At 42.2% G+C, this 24,055-nt stretch overlaps 2 protein-coding genes across 2 annotated transcripts; one reads left to right on the forward strand and one right to left on the reverse strand.

Moving 5' to 3' along the window:
* Positions 1–5,968: 5,968 nt before the first annotated feature.
* exoc8 (exocyst complex component 8) lies at positions 5,969–8,600 on the reverse strand. The gene has a single exon (XM_072558971.1). The coding sequence runs from the start codon at positions 8,410–8,412 to the stop codon at positions 6,220–6,222; it is 2,193 nt and encodes a 730-aa protein (XP_072415072.1). The 5' UTR covers positions 8,413–8,600; the 3' UTR covers positions 5,969–6,219.
* A 291-nt stretch (positions 8,601–8,891) lies between these two features.
* sprtn (SprT-like N-terminal domain) lies at positions 8,892–21,029 on the forward strand. The gene is made up of 5 exons (XM_072558984.1): positions 8,892–9,185; positions 9,878–9,977; positions 12,131–12,259; positions 14,194–14,473; positions 19,935–21,029. The coding sequence occupies exons 1-5, from the start codon at positions 8,944–8,946 to the stop codon at positions 20,705–20,707; spliced, it is 1,524 nt and encodes a 507-aa protein (XP_072415085.1). The 5' UTR covers positions 8,892–8,943; the 3' UTR covers positions 20,708–21,029.
* The last annotated feature ends 3,026 nt before the right edge of the window (positions 21,030–24,055 follow it).

Consider the following 24,055-nt stretch of genomic DNA (forward strand, 5'->3'; position numbering starts at 1 on the left):
GCAATGAGAAAATGAATGGAAGCCTTGATGCACAACAGTCGTGAATAGTCTGCTTCTAGGCCAGAAGTACCATGTTCATAATCCCACTGCAGGACTTGAAGACATGTTCAAAACAGGTTGAGTACCAATTTACAAATTAATAGCATTTGGTAACAGTGGCAGAAAGCCTTGGTCAGTAATTTTGTGCTTCTACCATCACTCTCCAAAGCAGCATGGGGTTGTTTGGTGCCAACAGCATGGGGTTGTTCTCTTTTCTGACTATGCATGATTTGGGACCAGCCTCCTTGTTCTATATAAGGTGGAGGTCATTGTCCTGGAAATTGGACCTGCCTTCAAGTAGAAAATTCAAGGATAAGACTTCAGACATGAATGTGGGTTAAAGCAGCAGATAAGCTTGAGATAGAAATTATGTCAGGTGACACTAAAGATGTGAAAGTGTGGTCAGAAGTAATTATCATGAAGTCCAATCAACAGAAAACTTCTAATCTTCAGAATATAGAGAACTGCTCAATGAGAGAATGCAGCAGAGTGAGGGAAGAGGCATAGGTTTGATATTTTAAAAAACAAAGAGCAGTCTGAGAGGGGGAATGGGTTACTGTGAAATTGCAGACCCAGAGTCTTAGAGGAATTAATGTGAACACTAGTAACCATTGGGGAGTATTATGGTTTTTTTCTCTTAAATTGGGACAAACTTAGACTGCAAACAGCAGAATAAGAATAAAGCATTTCAGAAGGCATTGGATTGTTATTTGAAAAGTATGTGCAGGACCAAGGGGAAAGACTGGGTAGTAAAAGGTAAAGTATCCCTTCAGAGAACTGGCCCAAACATGAAAGGCTAAATGGTCTCAATTGTGTTGTAAACATATGATATTTCATGAAGCTCGTTCAGGGTCATAAGTGACACCAAGTTTGCAAACAGTCTAGTTCAATTTCAAGCTATTACTGGGAGTATATAGTTGAAGGAGCAAACTTTGAAGTTAGGACCAAAAACAATGGCTTCATTCCTCCCAATATTTAAACCAGAAGAATCTTCTGCTCCTTCAGCATTTGATTTCAGACAACCGCTCGAGGTAGTGACCTAATTAAATGTAGGCCATCTGCTCATTCCTTGACTTATTATACCACTGCATATTCCTTTTCAATTGCTTGTAAAAGACTCCCAATTTCAACCTAAATGAGCAATATGTCTGAAGAAAAGGATACTCAAAGTGGTTTCCAGTTGCTTTCCTCACATTTACTTAAGGAAATACAAGTTCCCTTCCTGAAAGGCCTTCCCTCCACCTGTTGTCGGCCATTGAGCTTGAGTTTCCTGAAGTAGGTTAGTAATTGAGCAACAGTACAGGGCTTGAAAGTGAGATGGACCAGGGTATCATCAGCATGCACATGAAAATAACACCATGCTTTCAGATGATAAGAGAGTAGATGAAAAATTGGAGAGATTATGTAGAAGCAGAAAGAGATGTCATTGCAACTATAAGTCTGGTTATGATTTGATAGTTCAGAATGAAATCAGGTGGAAGCATTCTCACCCAGCTCACCAGCTATAGAGAGGATTAGAGAAGGATGATGTGATCAACATGTCAGGCTGCTAAGGGGGATGGGGAATGTCATTTACACTTTGTCATTTACATAGGATGTCAGTTGTGACTTCCACAAGGATAAGGACTTGGCAAGGAAAGTGAGGTTTGAGAGAATATGATTGTACCTATGCTAAGGTCAAGATTTTTTTTGAGGAGGGGAGATAATAACAGATTTAAAGATGATAAAGACAACATTTAGGGATTGAGAACCATTAATAGCTTTGTCTAACAGTGAAGGGCCTGGAGGGGAAGTCGGGTGTTAGCAGTTTAATGGGAATTAGATTGGGAGAGTAGGAGATGGGTCCCACAGACAAGATGAGCACAGAGAGGATGATGAATTGGACAGAAACTGGAAAAGGATGTGAGCTCATGAATGTGACAGGGGGTTTTTGAAAGCAAGTTTGGCTAAATGAAAGAGAAGGGTGTGGGAGAGGCAGCTGATGAACTGTCTCAACCTGAGCATCAAAGACAACCATGAGATCCTCACACAAAGGTTTTAGCTTAGGGCAGAATATTGTGAGAAAACACTAGAATAATATTTTGGGAGTGCCATGGATAGTTTAGTGCCCATCTGTAGAGGCAGACAGCTACTTGGTTTAACATCATATCTAAAATATGGCATCTCCTACCATGTAGCATTCCCTGGATCTGTACTACAATAAATCATCAGACCAGGTTTTGTATTGAAACGTGACAGGAATTGTTTAGCATTAGCTGTAAATGAACTCAGCATATACAATATTAGGCATATAATTCACCAGTAGAGCAAAATAGTCTATGTAGGTACGTCAAAGAGGTAGTTCAAATTCCTCAATGGGATTTTTCTGAGCAGAGAGAAGTCACCCAGATCAGGTATACCAACATTCAGTCCAGTAGAGTGGCAAAAATCTGTTTCAATGGAGAAATAAGCCACCTTAATACTTTAAAACAAAGTTTACTACATTCTTTGGAAAGTGAAAGATTTACTTGATTGATCTATTAAAAAAAGGCTGTGGAGACTAAGTCATTGAGTGTATTTAAGATAGAGATAGACAGCCTCACAGCACCACAGACACATTCTAACTGTGTCTACATAGGTTTCCACTGGATGCTCTGGTTTCCTCCCACAGTCCAATGAGGTGTAGGATAGGTGGAGTAGCCTTGGTAAATACAGGGTTATGGGGATAGGGTGGGAGTTTGGGTCTGAGTGGCATGCTCTTTGGAAGTTTGATGGGACAAATGGCCGCTTTCTGCACAGTAGGGATTCTATGAGAACAGGGTTGAGAAACATATCAACTACGATCAAATAATGGCACAGACACTATTGACTTAATTTTCCACTTCTACATTACAGTCTTAGTAGAGTCTTAAAATGCGTGATCTGTCATGTCAGAGAATATGGTAATGGCTTCCTGTGCCATTGCTGAAAACAGGACTAGCAATAAATGTCCAGATATTTACTTTGAATTAAAGATGGTGCAACTTTAAATATGGCCAATTTATTGCACTTCTTCAATCCTCAAAGTAATTTGTTCAAAATAACCAATTTCAAACAGATTGCAGTTTACAATAGTACTATTTAAGAACTATGATTCTTGTAATTAACAAATTTATAAAAATAGGCTGTGGTTGTAGATAAAGAAGCTTTTCTGAATAATCTTCTGATTAACTGAACAGATTATCACCATCATGCCTATAACTTGACATTTGATAGCAGAGAACCAGAGTACTGCTGAAGAAAAGGATAATTAGAATGACAAATAATTCCATAACACAGGATCAACTATAGGTTAAACCACATCACTGAAGTATCAGCCTTGGCTCAGTGCCCAGCAAATAGCAGGTTCACATTACACTTGAGCACAAGTTCTAAGTGAACAAAGTTAATGCACTACTGAAAAATTAGTGTTATTGCAAATGCTCAAATGAGGTCATACTAACCACCCATTCATGTCTCAGGTGGACAGCAAAGGTACCATTCAAAGGACATGGGTGCTCTTTCCAATATATTTGCCAACAAACATATCCTACAACCATCGCCAAACATGATCAATATCATGTTTACCATTATATCATCACTACTTTCAGGACTTTGCAGTGTGCAATTTAACTGCCACGTTTCCCACAACAATGGTTACACTTCAAAAATACTCCCAAGTGCTTTGGATGTGAGCAGTTGTTGCAAATTAGTTTTGTTTTCATTATATTTTACATTTATTATTTTCACTTCTCCAAACTTTTACAAACTTATCAAAAGTAATGAGAATTCCCTGCTATATTTCACTGTGTATAATGTAAAAATGTATTGTAATCAAACAAATAATATATTCAGTACGTGTGATATATCTGATTAGAATAAGTTGTACTATTATCACAAATCCTAACTCAGAAAGGATCCAAAAGTATAATCACATAACACCAGGTTATAGTCAACAGATTTTTTGGAAGTACAAGCTTTCAAGGGGTTGCTCCTTCGTCAGAATAAGAGGACACTGATTTTGCACTAAAAATGCTAAGTGTCATACAAGCGATGTGAAGTATTGAACAAACCTAGATTGCTGTTAAGACTTAGAATGGGGATACAGGTTTCGGGTGATTGTACTCCTAAAACCTCGTATTTCCAAATAAACCTGGTGTTGTGTGATTTTTAAACTTTGTCCACCCTAGTCCAACACCAGCATCTCCACATCAAAATATAATCAACTTTTTCAAAAAAATGTAATCTATGAATTCTGCCTCCGAAGTCATGTGGCTTGGGTACCACAGAGACTAGGGGTCCAGTTCATACACTGTTGAAAAGCAAGAGCTAGGTTTAACATTTTAGATAAAGGCAGAAGCAAAACATGCTTCTTATTGCAAACCTTGTCTCAGAAAGACTGATGAGGGGGGAGGGAATGAAATTAAACAGCACTTGCTGCTGTCCGCAGACAAAAATAGTCCCCTCTGTTAGTTACTAGACTGAATCATGGTAACAGTTTGACCGAGGTCAAAGAAAAGAAACCCACAGTGATGAGCAGGACACTAGAAGACATCCCTTTGAGGCTGGGAGGAGAAATGAAACTTGGGCCTTGATACTGAAAGGAGAAAGTGAGGACTGCAGATGCTGGATATCAGAGTCAAGATTGTGGCGCTGGAAAAGCCCAGTGTGTCAGACAGCATCCAAGGAGAAGGAGAATTGACGTTTCAGGCAATTCATTCAATTCCTGATGAAAGGCTTATGCCCAAAACATTGATTCTCTTGCTTCTCAGATACTGTCTGACACGCTGGGCTTTTCCAGCACTACACTTTCCACCCTTAGTGCTGAAAGTTGGTTTGGAAATTCTCAAGAGGGCAAAAAGAGAGGATTTTGGACAGTTACTGCATGTTACAACTCAGTGAAATGGGAACCCATTGAAAGTTGGGCATTGTTTCCTGAAAAGACTGCAATTCTGCAGAAAGCATGCTGTAAGTATATGCGGCTTGGGATTATTGGTCATGTTAAAAAATGAATAAGCATTATATTTTCAGTTGTTTAGAACATTAATTACCAACTCAGTCATTGACATTGATTTTAGGTGATTTGATAAGTGTCCATAATAAGATTTATATAGCAATTTATTGTGAAATGTTACCAAGGGGCTACTTAACACATTGGAATATAAAATTTGACAGCACGCTTCATAAGGACATATTGAGAGGTGATCAAAACTTGGTTGAGGGGCAGGATTTAAATTAACACCTTTCTAATTATTACTCTGGATTTACACAATGACTGTAAATCTTCCACAAGTCTCTGAATCCACATCAATGCACACAACAGCATCACAGGCATTGAATTCATAAAATTATATTTCTATAGTTGGCACATGCAAAAAAAAAGGCAAACAGTCAATTCTTTCAGGTCCTCCTATCTAACAATGAACAAGCACCATTTCAATGAGCTGCAAATTTGACATCCAACTGCAAAACCACATATTCAGAAATAAAATGAAACTAAAATCAGGTGTTAGAAAAAAAAACAAACATTCACATTGGGAATAGTTAGAACCTACAATTCTCTGCCATAAGTTGAACTAGAAGAGAGGTTGCTTGAAAGCTGACTTGGTCAGGGCTGTGGACATTACACTAGAGTAACATCAATGCAGCTTTAGAAGATATAATGGTCTGTTTCTGTGTTCAATGTGCCATAACTTTATGAAACGATGGCCTCAACATGTTTTAGCCTTTCCTGAAACAGGTTTACTTCCCAGAGATTTAAAAAGAAGAGTTTCACCCTTTTAAGTGTACCATAATTCACTGAGAAATTTAAAAAAAGACCCATTTTGCATTTAGAATTCAAAACCAAATCTTCCTATGCTGAATAGCAAAGACTTTCTCATCAAATTCAATTGTTCTTGCATAGAGGTGTTTGGATTAAAACAAATACCAATACTGTCACAAGTGCTTTTACTAGTGGAATACAACAAGTCACAAAAATACAGGACAAGTGAAAATGAAATTGGCAGCTCACGTCTACTGGAAAACATTGATCTTCATGCTGTATATTTATTAAGGTAGCAAGTTCATGATAAGTCCCATAAACAGTTTATGCGGCATTAGTGTTAAAGCAATTAATAAAAATTGTATGGCTGTGCAGGGAATGTCTGCAATCATTGATTCATCTGTAAATACTCCTGCAGTTTACACAAATGAATTAGTGCTTTCTGGATTGACACGAATGATTCGAGATCCATTGCGGAGCTCCTGGAGCTGCTTGGCTGGTGTTCCAACTCCTTCTTCAAAACGTTTCTCCACCACAGGGAGCACAGTCTCATACAGGAATGAAACATTCTCGCGAATGAAGACTTTCTTTTCTGGGTCCTGCTCACAGCGCAGGCTGTAGTCGACATGTTGCACAGCCACCAGGATGATCTCGCGCAAGCTTTCCAAAAGGACCATGTGCAGCTCAGGGAAGTACAGCTTCAGCCCTTCCTCCAAGAAGGCCATCAGTTGCTTTGTGAAGGCCACAATGGTGTAGCTGAGATTGACCCAGCAGTCGTCACCAGTGTACTGATCAAAATTGGTGATGCCACTGGCTTTCATCTCCTCCTTCAATTTTGCCAAGGCTTCAGGTGTCATCAAGTTCATTCTTCGCCACATCTCTTCTGAATTCCTGTGCTTGGTGGCCTCCATGATAATGCCCTTGTAGCTGTGTAGGGCTGCCTTGATATCTTTGACCAGCAGCGCCTGAAGAGTGAAGGTGAGGTCCAGACCGATCTCACTTAGCTTGCTGCAGTGTTCTTTGGCCACTTCCACACACTCGGCCGTGGTCGACAGGCTCTCCTTGCTGTCAAATACCTGCTTGCTGAAGGCGTCCACAAACAGCCGAGTGGCTGAGCGCGACCACACCACAAAGGCTGAGTAACAGCCACTGTCACCAGCAAAGTCCATCTCAAACTCCTTGGCTGTGTCCAGCAGGCCAGTAAAGAAGATGTTGCAGAGTTTGTGGATATACAGCAGGGTGGCACCCTCAATGCGCAGCTGCCGGATTGCTGTCTGCACAGCAGCTGCCCGGTTCTTCAGGAAGAGTTCACAGGCTTTGGTGGACTGACCCAGCCGGATCAATTGAGAAACAGCACGGCGGGTTGCCCGTGGACCACCTCGAAGCGAGCGGCCAGGAGACAACTCATACATCAGCACGTCAGTCAGGCGGCGGACCCTCTGATCTACGCGACTCCTCAGCTGGCGCACCCCAGGCTGGCTAGTTGCTCCACTCAGGTACTCAGTCAATTTGTCCAGCAGGTCAACAGCCCCTTCAAAGTCCCGCTGAGCAATACAGACGTCCAGGTCCTCAGGCAGCTCTTGAATCCATTCCAGGCTCAGGTCCACCAACTCCATGGCTGGATCAGACTCATCCTCAAACGGGTTAGTTTTTGGTGACAGAGGCCTTGGTTGCTTCTCTTCCTCGGCCACCATCAACCGGGCCTTGGCTTCCTCTTTCTCTACCTCCAGGCGCTCAGTCAGGGCCTTGTTCTTCTTGGTTTGGTCCAGGATCTCCAGCCACTCCTTCTTGACCTTGGCGTTCTCGGCCTGGAAGACTCGCGTGTCGGGGAACCTGAGGATCTTGAACATGTCCCGCATGGGCCCGTTGTCCTTGACGTTAACCACCGCGAAGCTATCCAGTGGATACAGGGCGTCGTAGCGGTAGCGAACGGCCCCACGGCGGCTGGGCAGCCAGGCGGCCACCAGCAGACAGTCGTTCATGAGGAAGGCGTGCACCCTCTGGATCTGAGCGGCGCTCTCCGCGTCGCATTCGAGCAGGTCGCCGTTGTAGACCAGGTAGCGGCCCGGGGTCTGCAGGATGTCCTGGCAGCCCTCCACCTTCTCCAGCAGGGTGGTGAGGGTGCGCTGCTTGTGCTCCTCGGCCTCCCGGGGCAGGATGAGGAAGGCCTCGGAGGAGGAGGAGGTGGTGGCGGCGGCGGCGGCGGCGCTGCTGCTGGAGGAGCCGAGGGAGGACGCCGAGGTCCCGCCCCCGGTGGGCTGCAGCTGGCGGGACCCCTGCTGCTGCTCCCGCTCCCGGTCAGCGGTTAACAGCATCTGGGTGAGGCCATCCATGATCCCCTTCTGCTCGGTGAGGATGTGACTGAGCTGGTACATCTCACTCTCCAGGTAGGAGATCTCCCGGGCCGTCTCGATGAACTGCCGGTAGTTCTTGTAGACGTTCTTCTTCAGGTTCTGCGCCGTCTCGTCGGCCAGGCTCTGGATCTTGTGTCGGTGCTCCTGCAGGTCGCGGTCACCGTCGGACTGCTGCGACAGCTGCTTCACGTACTGGGCCGGCTCGAAGCGGGGGGCTTCCAGCTGCCGCCGGAGCCGGGAGGCCACGTCCGCCGCCATCTTACCGCCGGCGGGAACCTGATTTACAGTCCACCGGCCTCGAGGCTCCGGCTCCGGGCCCAGCGCCCTGCCTTCCGGGTCCACTCAACTCCTCCAAGCGGCCGACAACCCAACCTCAGGCCCACGGCCGTCCCATTGATCACACGACAATCGGCTTCCGATTGGCTGACCATGAGCAGTAACCCGTTGTCCCATTGGTCACACCGAAACCAGTCCCCGCGTACGATTGGCTGGCCTTGCCCAGTGACCCGCAGTTCCATTTGTCGCTGTGAACGTCCATCTAGATCACGATTGGCTCAAATTACGTGCATCCTATTCCAGAATTTACGTTGGATGAGGTTGGCTGCTCGCCGATTGGTGGGCGGGTTCCATGTCCTATTCTGAATGGCCATTGTTCGTTCCGTGACATCATGCGGCGCTACCATTGGCTAATATGTTTGAGGCTCCATCATGTGATTCGCCCGGTAAAGGGAGAGGCACCGCCTCCTGCTCCATACGTCAGTGGACGGGGAGGAGGCGGTGGCCGCCATCATGGACGGGGACTTGTTGATGGCGCTTCAGCTCCAGGCGGCCTGGGGGGAAGAAGATGGCGATGTTCGCTCGTGTCTGAGTCCGGTCCCGCAGCCTACGGCGCCCGTCTCTGTGGTGGACCAGGAGTGGGAGCTGATCGACCCGAATCCCGACCTGCACGGCCTGTTCCTGCAGTTTAATGACCTGTATTTCTGGGGCCGCTTGGCTGGAGTGGAGGTCCGCTGGAGCCCGCGGATGACCCTGTGAGTTATGGGTAGGCCCCGACCTCACCGCGGGCTTTTCAAACTGGCGAAGGGAGTTCGTAGCCCCCGCTGTAGGGGCTGTCCCACCCCCCTGTCGCCTTGTGGAAACTTAATGTCTCATCCAAAAGATCGCAGCACAAATAACGAGTCGGTTGCTCGGTATTGCACAGATTTGTAATATACTCGTTCTTTATTTACATTGAGTCCTATAGCACGGACATTGGAGTGTTCGAGTAAGGCCGCTGTACCTTTTTCTTGCTTTAGAGGTGCCGGTGTTGGACTGGGGTGCACAAAGTTTTAAAATAACATACCAGGCTACACTCCCAACAGGTTTATTTGGAATCGCTAGTTTTCGGAGGCTGCTCCTTCATTAGGTCCACAATGAAGGAGGTGCAGCACTCTGAAAGCTAGTGCTTCCAAATAAACCTGTTGGACTATAAGCTGGCGTTGTGGTTTTTAACATTTTTCTTTTGTGTGGTGAAAAAGCTGATTCAGTTTTATTGATTTTGAAGTAGGGGATTTTTGAATCTCCGTTTTACTTTCACTTTACAAAAAAATCACTTACTGCAAATTTGGGTAGACTTGACAATGTAATTTTGACAGATCTGCCTTAAATCTTTATTGGTATTCACTGTTTTGCGCTACCTGCCATGCTGAATGAATTGAGCTTACCCACTGTGGGTCTGTTGCAGTTGTGCAGGTGTGTGCAGCTATGAAGGTAGAGGAGGATTGTGTTCCATCCGCATCAGTGAGCCTTTGCTGAAACTGCGACCCAGGCGAGACTTGGTTGAGGTATGTGCAGAATGTCAATATTTCCTTCCCACTGGAAGCAGGCTGATGCACCTGATAAGATTTTGAGATTTCACCTCAGACCTAACTTCAAACATTGTCTGCAGTCTTTGTTCTGGCATTGAATTCAGTTGCTTAGATCCATTTAATCATTCAATTATCTGTGACTGTTCTCCTAATCACACTGAGAAATTGTTGTCTAATGGCACTGTATCCTGCAAGTTAGGATTCTGTTCTGTAAACATGCTTGTAAGGAACACAACCCTCTTCTGAAGGTGGTGCTACTGATGGAGGCTGGAGAGTGTATGAGCCACCCTTAACAAATTCAAGGCCACTCTTAGCCTTGAAAGTTACAATGGTCCTGAAAATCCATTCTGACCAAGGAAATTGGTATCAATTTCTCATTATTTCAAAAATCACTGAGGTAGTGGCTGTAACATGTTTTCTAAGGTGGCAGATTTCCATATTGCAACTGACGATTACGTTCCTACTTCAGATAGGTAATTTGGTTCGCTGAGGCAGATGGACATTTTTAAGAGATTTGTAAGTACAATACAAATGTAAATTATTTCCATTCCTGTCTGCTTGTCCCACTCCTCAACGTATCCTATAAATTAACATTTTATCTTGAAGATAACCTTTTGGACCAAGCAGAAGTTCTTGCTGTGAAGTTTTGTGCTGTTTTGCTGAAAGATGTCTAGTTTATTTGAATTTGCAGCCTGTAACAAAGTATCAAAAGGTTTAATGACAAAGCAAACTGTATATTGATTGGAAACAAACCAAAAGACACAGATACTGGAAAGCTGAAACAGGCTTTTGTTTCCAATAATGAACCGGGAACTGTGAAGAAACTCAGCAGGTCTGGTAATTTTGATAGTCACTGGACCTGAAACTTTGATTCTGCTTTCTCCGTAGATTCTGCCAAACCTGTGTTCCTTCAGCAGTTTCTGACTTTTATTATTGAAAACCAGTCTATTTCAGATTTGTGGTTCTTTTATTTTTATTGAAGTTTAGAGATGTAATGATACTTCCTGTATGTGAAGATTAATAATACCTTGTTAACTTGACAAGTTTCCTTTTAGTAATTTATCGCCACTTGTAGCGAGAGCCCATGTACTGTATACTGATACTTTCTACAGTCCCTCAGTCATGCTGTTTATCTTCTCTCTGGGAAGACAAAGGTGCATCAGATAACTGGAATCACAGAAGCAATCAAATCAGTCTTAACAGGAAGTAATGAAAATATCTTGCATCAAACACTAGCAATCGCTTACAATTGAATCTTGCCTTGATGCAAACAGAATAAATAGTGAAGAGGATACTGGTACAGGATTTGAAAACCAACAACTGAGTGGGGGGAAAAGTGGTTACAATTTGAAAGGTAATAAAATAAATTTGGTGAATTCAGCTGCAAGTTACTGTTTCAAATACCATGTAGTATTTCCTGTGTAATCTCTGGGAGACTTTCAAAAGTTGCATCAAAACTCTTAGTTAGTAATGGAGTGAGGCAAATCTGGGAAATTTGGCTTTGACTAATTTTTAAACTTTTAGAAAAATTGTGTATTTATGGGCCAGTAGTAAGACTTTTAACTGCATGAGGTGGGGCACCTCTCTTTCCATGATCATCTTTCTACCTAAGAAGTACTTTATAGGTTACACCATTTTAGAAAGCTCAGATTGTGAATTGACATCTAGTCAAAGGCAGTTTGCAGCAATATTGGCTTCTTCCCAGCTTGCTCCAGGTCAAATAACCATCAGTCAGGAAGTCCAAATTTCTTTGGAGCTTTTCTGCCCATTTTAATACAAAAAATCTTAACTTAAACCAGCAAAAATAATTGCCCTTAAATACTGTAGATTTACTGCATTATCACAATCTCAGCAATGTCTGACTTGTTGGTTGAGGTTGCAAGTGAGATCGCTGCCTGGCAGTAAGTTTTATTTAAGGCACAGTTACACTGATTTATGTTGTAAAGGTATAACATTATTTTATGTTGATAACCTGAACAACTTGATCAACCAGAAGATTTGAACAACTGGTGCATTCCTAGTCTAATAGGTGTCATTTAAGTAAGACATTTGCTGTATTTGCACTTTGTGAAAACTTGCTGAGCAGGGTGACCAATTAAAGTAATTGCAACCTTTTGCTTTCCTAATAGACACTATTACATGAAATGATCCATGCCTTGCTGTTTGTCACAAATAATGACAAAGACCATGATTCTCATGGCCCTGAGTTCCGCAAACACATGTGGAGGATTAACAAGATGAGTGGAGCCAATGTGACGGTAAGTATCAGAGGCAGGATTACACGTGAGAATGATGTCAGGCCCTGCAGGGCCTATCTATCACATGTAACATTTTTTTTCAAACACATGGTCTCACCACTTTTTCTCTCAGCAACTAGTGGTCCTATGTAAGGAGCTGACCTTGTGGGCTTGGGTCAGGTGGGAGTGGATTTTATGAAGAATTTGTTTTTATATTCATGATTAGAGGAGGACGACTTCAGTGTTCACCTCCTGAACATTGCCTGTTTATCGCAAATGTAATTGCATGTGTGAAGGCTTTGCACCTCACTGTTTATTCTGGCCCATCCTTTTCATCTTGGAGCTGTGACTATTTAAATTATTGTGTAATCTGTTTAAGTCCTATGATCCTGCATCCATGATTTCCATTGGGAAAGGTGCCTTCAGATCCTTGACCCTAAATCTTGACTTCCTTCCTTAAACTACTTTGCCTTTCTTCAATTTATCCCTCCATTGAGACATTCCTGAGATTCTTTTGACCAAGCTTTTGGTTACTTTTACTAATATCCAATTGTGACACTCCCTGTTGCTTTTCTGTCTGCTCTTATAAATCTTCCCAAGTTGCTTCATGAAGTTAAGCCTGATTTATAACCGTGAATGACAGCCTTGGGTTCAAACAAGGACAGAAAAGCTGAACTCTGGAGCAGAAATGTGTGACTGTCCTGACGTTAAGGCAGGATTTGAGACTGTGGCATTAAGAAGCTTGAGGAAAAGGAGGCAGAAGGAATTGGAATGGGGGAATGAGTTATACCTGGCGAAAACAAGACAGTAGTGGTGGTGGTGAGAAATTCCTACAATGTCGGATCTCCAGTGTTGTCCTTGTCTGAATAACTTTCAGCTGTTTCATCAATGGCTTTCCCTCAATGAGGTCTGAAGTGGGGATGTTTGATTATGCAATGTTCATCATTTGCATCTACTCAGATTACTGAAGCATCTCTGGTCCAAATGTGGCAAGGCTTGAGCAGTGTTCAAGTTCGGGTTAAGTGGCAAATAAATTCCCCCTAGGCAAGTGCCAGGCAGTACCTATCCAGCAGATGAGATCTCAATGTTGGCCCTTGACACTCAATGGTATTACTATTATTGAATTTTCCCTCTAACATCCAGAAGATTAGCATTGACCAAAAATGGACTGGACCAGTCTCATGGCATAGTTGCAGGAGCAGGGCAAAGATGACTGTCTGCCATCCACCAGGCAGAAGTCAAGAGTATGGTGAAATATTCCCCACTTGTCTGGATGTGTGCAGCTGCAAAAGCACCCAGGCTTGGCACTATCTAGGATAAAGGAGCCTGCTTAACTGGCACCCCATTCACCTCTTTACTAATTTCTATCATAAACAGTGTACACTATACAAGTTGTGCTACAACAATTTGGAGATCTTTTACAGTACCTTTCAAACATCTATCCTTTGCGCAGATGCTTCTCTCTGGCAATGTCTAATTGTTATTGTCAAGTTCCTCTCCAAGCCCCTACCATTCTGACTTGGAATTGTATTCACATTTTTGACTGATGGATCAAATAGCTGTGTGTACACTGCAATCCACAGGGGTAAGCAGTGGGTCAAAAAGATGCTCACCAACTTCTCAATGGCACTTTGGGATAGTCTATAAATCTTTCTCTTGTCTAAAACCACCACCCTCGCGTTATTCCATGAAGGCTTAGGAAACCAATCCAAGGCTTCCAGTAGTTAGTGCATTATTCAATTAGGGGGCTTTTTCATATAAAATTCTAGTGTATTCTGTTGAGTCTGGATGTGATGTTTGCTTAGGGTGTTAAGGTGAAGTTGGTTTGTGATATTTTGCAAGTTATTGACTGAATTATTTAAAAATATCTTTATAGTTATTTGTCAGTGAGGAATAGGAAGCTACAGATTAGCCAATAAACGTGCAGTTTATTACAAAGTCTAGATCTCTTCCAGATTTATCACAACTTCCACGATGAGGTGGATGAATACCGGCAGCACTGGTGGCGTTGTGATGGGCCCTGTCGAAACAGACAGCCTTACTTTGGATATGTGAAGCGGGCAATGAACAGAGCACCATCAGCTAGAGACCCCTGGTGGGCGGAGCATCAGCAGACCTGTGGTGGAAGCTATAGCAAAGTCAAGGAGCCTGAGAACTACAAGGGGAAGCCAGGAAAACGTGGAGAAAAGCCAGGGAAACTGTCCAGTTCACCAAAGGAAGGAAATGGGTCTTTGGGTAAGTGTGTGTAGGTGTGGCAATGTCAAAGTTTTCTTATAGGTGGCTGAAATGGTCTCAAACCACCAGAGGAGTAATGTCAAGTAAACTAAAGGCTAATGAAGTTGAACCATTATTCTGTAATTATTGAAGTTATTTTTTTTCCTCTAGTTGCTTCATTTGAATTTAAATTGAGTTTGAGTGAAGTTACACCTTCATTAAAAGTGTCTGCTCTTCTCAAATGGCCACCATATTTTGAGTGTTGATGTTTTGACTACAGTTCAGAGGATGCTCCATTTTACTTAATACCTTGTTTAACAGCTGAATTCACAAAACAATGTGTTAGTTTATAAATTGTGAATTTGGATTGAAATCAGAATGGATCACTAGTAATTACTGAACGCCCTTCAGTGGTGCACCATAATAAGACAGAATAACACTAGAGTTTGTCAAGCGTTTTGCCTTATCTTATTGTTTCACTTGCTTAACTTTTTTTTGTTAAAGTTCTTAACTTTGGGAGAGGCTGAATAGGTTGGGGCTGTTTTCCCTGGAGCATTGGAGGCTGAGGGCTGACCGTAGAAGTTTATAAGATAATGAGTGGGATGGGTAGGGTAAAAAGACAAGATCCTTTCTCTCGGTTGGGAGAGTCCAGAACTAGAGGGTGTAGTTTATTTTTGGGGGGGGGGGGTTACTTAAATGGGTCCTATGGGACAACTTTTTCAGAGGGTGGTGTGAGTATGGAATGAGCTGCCAGAGGAAGTGGTCGAGGCTGGTACAATTACAACATTTCAAAGGCATCTGGATGGGTATATGAATAGGAAGGGTTTGGAGAGATATGGGCCAAGTGCTTGGCAAATGGGACTAGATCAGTTTTTAGATTAACTGGCCGGCCTGAACGAGTTGGGTGAAGTCTGTTTCTGGGCTGTACATCTCCTTGATCCTATGATTCTGTCCTTGATGCCATCTGGAAATAGCATGCACTAAGTTGGGGCACTGTCCACCATGCAGTATATTCCATATTACTTGTGCAAATTCTTCTACTTACAAGTTGGTTTTTTTTTTCTCTCGAGGTCTGACTGACTTCATGGCACATTTTTGAGATTGACCGTAGTGTTTTTAAATTCCTTCATGGGGTGTGGGTGGTGTTCGTTAGACCTGCATTTACTTCCCTCTAAAGTGGCGGGGTGCAACCTTCTTGAACTGTTGCAGTCGTGTATGAAGGTCAGAGTCAGGGGAACTCTGCTACTGAACAAATACTAAGCAATATTCTCTATTGTGATTTATTCTCAAGAGTCGCTCTCTGTTTTCAGAACTCTAACTGCATTTTCTTCTATTCCATTGTCAATCTAAGGGCCTCCAGTACTTGGCCATTGTCCAGAATGTCTAACCACTTTCCTGTATGACTCTATTATTGCTTCCTTCATTCATGAGTTCTCTACAATGTATGCTACCACACTGCCTATTCAGGCAGTTATCCTTTGGAAATAATAGCGGTGTCAATCACTCAGTGCAATAGATATGGGGTTGAATGATGGTATTCCATTCTTCCACTCTGATATCATCAATGAAAGTATTAGACACTGGCTTGTTGCCTGCTCAGACTGAGATTCTAATCAATTTTGGCTAACTGAGACTTGGTTGCTGTTTTTGGATAACCATTGTCTTACTACTAACTATCTAGCACCTTGCTAGAGATTTCTTATCTCCTATAGCCCTAACATTTGCTATACAACAAATCTGAATTAAAGCCTACTTCAGATAAACTTGCCATGATGCACCAGAGCTTCCAAGAATTTTTTTCTTCAAGGCATCAGCCTTGGTGAAAGCTGCTGTTCCTGCACGTGAAGGATTCACAATTCACTATTATGCACATAATTGTAGTTCCTTAGATTTTGTACTTTGTATTAATCTGAACCTTTTTATATTCTTCCATCTCAATTGCATTTTTTTAAGGCTTTTAAATCTTTGACAAGACAGATGAACAACTTGTTAATGTTGAGTGAGCTTTTTCTGATTATTACCTGATATTAGTAATTTCCCTTACACTAATTATAAACACTAGATACTTTTCTGGTCTTGCCCAATCTGCTGTCTGCTGACCAACTGACCTGATAGTGGCTTACTCAAGTATCTAGCATGGACTTGCCAGCTCCGTATTGTCATCTCCAAGCAAATACATTCAATGTTTTTGCACTGTTTACCCTTACTTGATTGTACCACATGATACAGTCCAATTTGTGTAATGTTGAGGTGTAAGCACTGAAACACAGCTCTGTTGAATAAATCTGATCACTGTACATGTTGGACTAAAGTTTTGATTCCAGTAAAATTCCTTCAGATTACTGTCCTTCAGCTTTCATTCTTTCTCACATTTTCAAAATTTGGGTTAATTTCTCTTCCTTTCACTGATGCCTTGGTCCAGTTTCTGGCTGCTTTCAATGTAGCAGTCAGAGTCCTGAAGGTTGCTATTCATAAGTTCACTGTGCTACTGGCTCCATTGTGACTGCCAGAAATGTCTGCTGCTTCACCTTTTTAAGCTTGGATACACCTGAGTCAATTGAAAGTCTGAGAACCAAACTCCAGTTACAAACTTTTAAAAGTTTGTTAAAGTCAATGATTTAATTCCTATATAGTGATCTTCTGTCTCTTTTTTAAAAAAGGCAGTTAGTCTTAATATGCCTTGTCAGTAGACCATCTTTATAAATTCAATTCAGATCTTTAACAGAGCCAAACCATCAGCGTCCAATTGACAGGCAGTTGACTCTCAAACTACTTTTGTTTCTGATCTTCTCTTAAGTGGCCATGTCTATTACAATGTTTTTGTTTTATTCCTCAGACACACAACTTTCCTTCATGTCTAATTCATTCTTCAACTGGTCATATCACTCAACTCAACATCTGGGGATAGTTTATATTCTGACCACTTACACTTGCTTTTTGTCATCTACCACTGTGGCCACAACTTTAACTTTTTCTGGGAGAGGAAAAATAAACCTTGGGATCAAAACATCATCTTTAGACTGCTGTTCTCTGCTTCCAGTGTCTCTCTATTCTGGCCAGTTGCTGAATGACTAAACCAGACTTGCTCTTTATTTTGAATTATTTTTAGTTTGGTGAAACATATATTAAGACCTTCTCTCATGAGACACCTGTCAGTGACACTTATTTTATGAATCTGTTTATACATATACACAGCCATCCAATCCTGCAATGGGGACTTCACCTTGGTCCTTGCATCCCAGAGATATGGACACTACCACTGCACCACAATACCCTTAATTATTCTCAATTAACCATCAAATCAAAGTTCTTCAACTTTACAGATTTTCTAATCAACTTAATCAGATGTATTATACCTTTTTGGAGCAGGTGGGACTTGAATCTGTCTCCAGTCAAGACACTGCACCAAAGATCTCTCCCTCACCTAATTACACATAGCATCAATTCTTCCAATGAAGATATACAGTGTGAACAATCATGTAACTTTCTGAAGGTAACTGTTTGAGCGTCTATAGCCTGAAAACTTGTCTTTAAACATTTAGACTAAAATGTAATGCTGAATTATAGAACCCATTTACTACACTGGGAAATAGACAGGCAGGAAGGCTCAAAGGGGGGAGTCTCGGAATGCAAAACATAGGGACACCTGGGCTCACCGAATCTTAACAGAATGCTATAAGGCAATTAAGAACATTTGCCTTAGCATTGGTGAATCTGTGTGAACAGGACACCAAGTGGTGATATTCACAGCCGTTCCCTTGTGAAATTAATAAGTGTTTGATTCTGCCAGGGTTGGAGGATTTGAGCTACAGGGAGAGGCAGAACAGGCTGGGGCTGTTTTCCCTGGAGCATTGGAGGCTGAGGGGTGACCTCAGTTTTATAAAAACAGGAGGGGCATAGATAGGATAAAGAGGCAAAGTCTTTTTCCCTGGGGTCGGGGAGTCCAGAACTAGAGGGCATAGGTTTAGGGTGAGAGGGGAAAGATAAAAGTTGCCCCTTAGGTCTCTTTTTCACGCAGAGGGTGGTACATGTGTGGAATGAGCTGCCAGAGGATGTGGTGGAGGCTGGTACAATTGCAACATTTGAGGCATTTGGATGGGTATATGAATAGGAAGGGTTTGGAGGGATATGGGCCAGGTGCTGGCAGGTGGGACTAGATTGGGTTGGGATATCTGGTCGGCATGGATGGGTTGGACCAAAGGGTCTGTCTCCATGCTGTACATCTCTAACTCTTTGACCCTGAAACAAAACTCTGTACTATCAAAAACTTTCTAATTAATAGTTAGATGCTGCCAATTATAATGGATTCTTATTACCCCTTGCAAGTGGGGCAATCACAGAAGAAATCTTTGCTGTTACAAAACCCTGACTTGAGTTCAAAAGGATACTAGAGAGACCATTTTAGTGCTGAGGCTGTTGAATTCAGTAGAAATGTAACTCTTGGTGCTTATCTGCTATGGATTGAATTTAACTGCATTTTGAGACTTTTTGATTTTTGAGTAGCCATTACCAGTTATTAAATACAAATTCTGTAAAAGGTAATCTTGAAGCTTAACTTGCTGTTCTTGCAGACCACACTACACACTTACAGACTGTTCCATTGTCAATTCTAACTAACCAGATCTTCTGTCTTTATTTGAACTTGAATCACAAATTTGAAAAGAAGGCATGTTTAATTCGAGACTGATTAATTATTTTAAATACAACCTTGCAGTAACATTTCAGTCTCGGGTACAGAACGATTCTGTGCTTAAGATAAAAAGCAGGAGTCTGCTCTCAGCTTAAAATTATTCTAAACCTAACATTCAAGAGATTCTGACCCAATCTGTTGGGAAGCCATTGTATGGTCAAGTTTGGCCTCCTTGCTAAGAAGCCATTTTGTAAAACAATTGCATAAGACATGCGAACTGTGCAAGGTTCCTTTATGAACACTCCAATTAGCTCAGACTGGACCTCTTTACAATAGGAGTTTATCTTGCTAGCAGGTGCCTAATTCAGCTGGGAATATTTTTTCCCCACCTGATAGCTCAAGGCCTGGAGGAGTGATCAGTCAAGTGTATGTAGATCTGTCAATTAACATCCTTATGAATTATTGTCTTTCACTCTGATGTCTAATTAAGAACATGCAAACTTTTGTATAAAGGAAGCCACTCCGTATCAGTACATCGGAGTAGCCTGCTGGGGCACTTCAAGAGCTGGTAAACTACTCTCCTAGGTTATTAAAACCTAGTTAGTTTAACATATAGGCATCGGTGTTATGTTGTAACAGTGATGCTATTAGTGAATAAAGGGGATGACTAAAATTAAACTAAACTGTCTGTAAGAGGTCTTTATTCCAGACTTCCACGGAGTACGATCTCCAGGATGAACCAAGAGAGGCTTTACAGATGAGTCCACAAGGGATTTCCTTGGCTGTCTCAAATCTGTACTTAAACTTTGGCTGACTGGACGTGTTAAATAAATGTTTCTTTTCCCTGTTCAGGTAAATCCCCAGGCATGGATTGTCATCCTGTTGTTCCATTCAATGGAAAAGGCCACGTCCTTGGAGGTAGGAGCACAGAATCAGCGTCTCAGCGGACACCCTTGGGGAAGATTCCTGAGAGCAGCAGGTTGCTCAGCCCACCCTCCCAGTTTGTTTCCTTGGGGCATGAATCAGGATCGAAGTCCTGGAATGTTAAATCCAATGAGCAGAGATCTACTCCACAGGCTACACATTTGTCTGACCCTGTCCCACCAAGTGCTGGCTCACCCTCTGTCCTCACAGGATGGCTGCTGAAAAACCCCAGTGACCAATTAAGCCCAAACACTCCCAAAAGATCCGTCAGCAATAGTCGGGCTTTTGTCAACATCAATGGGTCACCTGTTAGGATTGGTAGGACGAAGCCAATCAACTCTGCAAAAGACTCTGTCTTTAAAAGTAGCCGAAAACGGTCTGTCACTGAACTACACAAAATTCCTCGACAACTGGATCAGTCGTCCATAGGTACGAGTGCCAGAAAAAAGACTTGTGTTGGGCTGTCCTTCCCTGGAGAGTCTATCGCTCAGACATTTGAGAGATCACCAGCACAGAGACAATCTGCAAAAGCGAGTGGGTCTGTTGAGGCAGACCCCAGTGACTGGCAGACCCAAAATGAAATGGGTGCATCAGCATCACAGATGGGCAGTCCTGACACTCTGCCTGTTAACTGTCCAGTCTGTCACTCTTCTGTCTTGTCATTTGAAATTAACCAACACTTGGATTCCTGCCTCCAGTAACTAGGGAGGGGGAAGAGTGAGTGAGCACACTATAGTTTTGTATGTGAAGCTATGGATCGTGAGTTTTCTTTCAATGTTGTCAGTCTGTGGAAACCTCCATTTGGAGAGCTAAACTCTCTTCCTTCAACTCTTGGTTTTAAAGAATGATCTTCTGTACAGTGTATTTCAGAAAGATTATGCTCATGCAACCTAATGTATAATGTAAACTATTTCCTTTTACCCTTCACTATGAAGTAACATGTTTTATTTTTTATGTAGATTGTGTAACCTTTATCTTTGTAAACTAAATTATGTACCATGCCAATAAAGTTAATTGACCTGATTGTGTTTATATTTGAAATGATACTTAGATTTTGAAGATTTGAGGACAGCTGCATAAACTTGGCTTGTCATTGCTCTTTTTTAAACTCCTCAATTAACAGTTGCTCAATTTTAAGGTATAGCTCTTCTGATAAGGGAGTAGTGTCACTGTCTCTGTGCACAAAGGTCCAGGTGCCAGTCCTAGCTACCATACCATGACCAGACTTGATCCAGAATATTTGCAGTTCCTCTGAGGAATCAAATGACCATGATGAAACTAAATGTTCTCTGCCTGCCTGTTCCCTATGATTGTGATACCCACAACCTTTTTTTATAGGATCTGTGGGTTAATGCCTTTGATTATTCTAGTTCACTGTCCAGCATTATATAACACCACCATTAGAGGTCTCAGCCAGAATGGGACCAGCTCTGACCCTTTTTTGTGTTTTTATTTTCCCCCATGAAGGTATTCTTGTTTCTGGGATAGCCAGCTCTAGTAGAGCAGGAAGCAGAAAGAACCATTTCCTGAAATCTGTTGTTGGGGTTGGGGGTTTGACCCTGCTCCACCCCAAGCCATTTAATTGGAACAGACAGGAGCATGATATTTATGGGTAAATAGTGTTGAGGTAGACTTAATCTAATCAAATGGTGGAAGTGAAATCAAGGGGCTGAATGACCTGCTGCTGCTTGCCTCTTGTCAGGGAATGAGAAGTGAGAATAAAAAGCTGAAATTCTCTCAGTTGATTCTTTTGTCTTATGACCACTTCATGATTACAATCTTTTCTGGAAACTAAACCTGATGAGTTGAATAGATTGGTACACTGAGGGGTTGGTTTGTATTTGGCATTTTTGAAATGCTGCTTTCTCCTAGAAATCACTTCATGCTGCCAAACTAGTTTCAGTTTCTCAGTTCCCAAGATCCCTGTGCACCTTGTGAATAGTCATTTAAAAAAAAACACTTGTCATTGAAGAATCTAATTCCACCTTTTAAATATTTCATATCGTAGTCTCTGGAATCTCCTCTGTCCCCATCTTCGTTCTCGATTCCCTTTCATCACCTCTTTCTCGCTTCCTATCCCTCCCAAGGACTTGTCGTCATTTTGGCATCTACCTTTGTTGAGACCTACTATTTTTGTACAGAGGATAGCTGCACCTTTCTTTCTTTTCTTTCCTTCCGTCTTTCTTTCCTTCCGTCTGTCCTTCCGTCAGTCCGTCCGCCCTCCCTTCCGTCAGCCCTCCCTCCCGTCAGCCCTCCCTCGACTAAGGAGACATAAATGTGTACAGTCCTGGTATAATCACACGGTCCACTCCAGTTGTTGTAATCCCAACCCCTTAAAACAGGAACTAGGCTTTACAGGCTAGGCCAGCATGTATTCCGCAAAGTCAATCAGTGGGTGGCAGATTTCCTCCCCTAAGGGGCAAGAAAGAGGTGAGGGTAGGATTAAGGTGTATGTAAATGTATGGATTATAGTGAACTTAATTGGGGAATTAAAGTTGCAATTGCTGTAGTATTGAGGGAAGTTTTGAGCGTAAACAGAACTGGATGCGTATCATCCTGTGCTGGAATATTGATAGTAGAGATCAGGAAGAGTATCTTAAGTGCAGGAGAGGGGCAAAGGCTGGAATAAGGAAGGCTAAGAGAAGCATGAGGAAATGATGGCAGACTGTACTAAAACAAATAGTAAAATGTTCTTCAAACATATTATTCATAAAAGATTACTGAAGGATAGAGTGAGGCCCATAGGTAAACTGCTCACAGAAGCAAAGGTTATGGTAGAGATACTAAATTATTACTTCTGGCATTACCAAATTAGAAACTGGTCCAGTTGAAAATGTGGGTGCTGAGTAACTCAGCAGTATAATATTAGATTAAGTCCTCCAGCTAGAGAAGTTGTTAAGCTTGGATGAGAGCAGTAATGGAGCCATTGCCATTAACTTTCTGAACCTCTGCATACCAGATTAGTTCTGGGGCACTGGAGAATTGCAAATGTTTAAGAAAGGGGTAAACTGCAGGAACGACAGATCTGTGAGCTTGACATCAATAGTGGGAAGACTGTTGGAGGACATATATGGGTTAAGACAAATAAACACAGAAAAATAAGTTAATACTAGACTGTCAACATAGCTTTGTCAAGGGCAGGTATACTGTATTTCACAAACTTAATTGAGTTCTTTGAATTGAGATGATACAGACAATGGAGGAGGGTAATGGAATTTGTTGTATATTTGGACTTGTGGAAAGTATTTGATATGTTGCCACATGGCAAGTTGGTTAGCAAATTAAAAATGTTTGGGATTAATGGGTCCATGGCAGTCTGAATTAAAAGTTGGCTAAAAGATAGGAAACAGAGGTTAGGTATGTCTAGGCATTTCTCAGGCAAGATGAAAGTTCTCCATAGATCAGTGTTGGGACTCTTATTTATATAAATGATTTGAAGATAGGCATTAAGGGCAAAATCCATTAATTTAAAGATAATACTAAGCTAGGGAGAAAACTGAATTGTGAGAATAACACTGAGTGACTTCAGAGGGACATTGGTAAGTTGGTCAAAAGGGCAGACCGCTATCAGATGAATTTTAATGCAGAGAAATGTGCAGTAATTCATTTGGGTAGAAAGATGGGGGGGGAAGGATAATACAGGCTCAATGGTACAATGTTTTCTAAAATTTCTTTAATTTATTCATGAGATATCAGCAACATTGGCTGGTAAGCATTTATTGCCCATTCCAAGCTGCCCTTAAGAAGATGAAGGTGAGGTGCCGCCTTGAATTGCTGCAGGATTCCAGGATTTTGAGGGACACCGAAGGAATTGTAATTTGTTTCCAAGTCAGGGAGGTGAGTAGCTTGGAGGGGGATCTTGCAGCTTATGGTATTCCCATGGATCTGCTGCCCTTATCCTTCTAGATAGAAGTGGTTGAGAGTTTGGAAAGTGCTATTTAAGGATTTTTGGTGAATTTCTGCAGTGCATCTTGTAGATCATTGGTGATAGAGGGAGTGGATGAGTTTATGGTCAATGTTAACCCTAGGATGTTGATCGTGGGGGATTC

The sequence above is a fragment of the Chiloscyllium punctatum genome, chromosome 3 (genome assembly GCF_047496795.1).
Source record: "Chiloscyllium punctatum isolate Juve2018m chromosome 3, sChiPun1.3, whole genome shotgun sequence".
Classification (NCBI taxonomy): domain Eukaryota; kingdom Metazoa; phylum Chordata; class Chondrichthyes; order Orectolobiformes; family Hemiscylliidae; genus Chiloscyllium; species Chiloscyllium punctatum.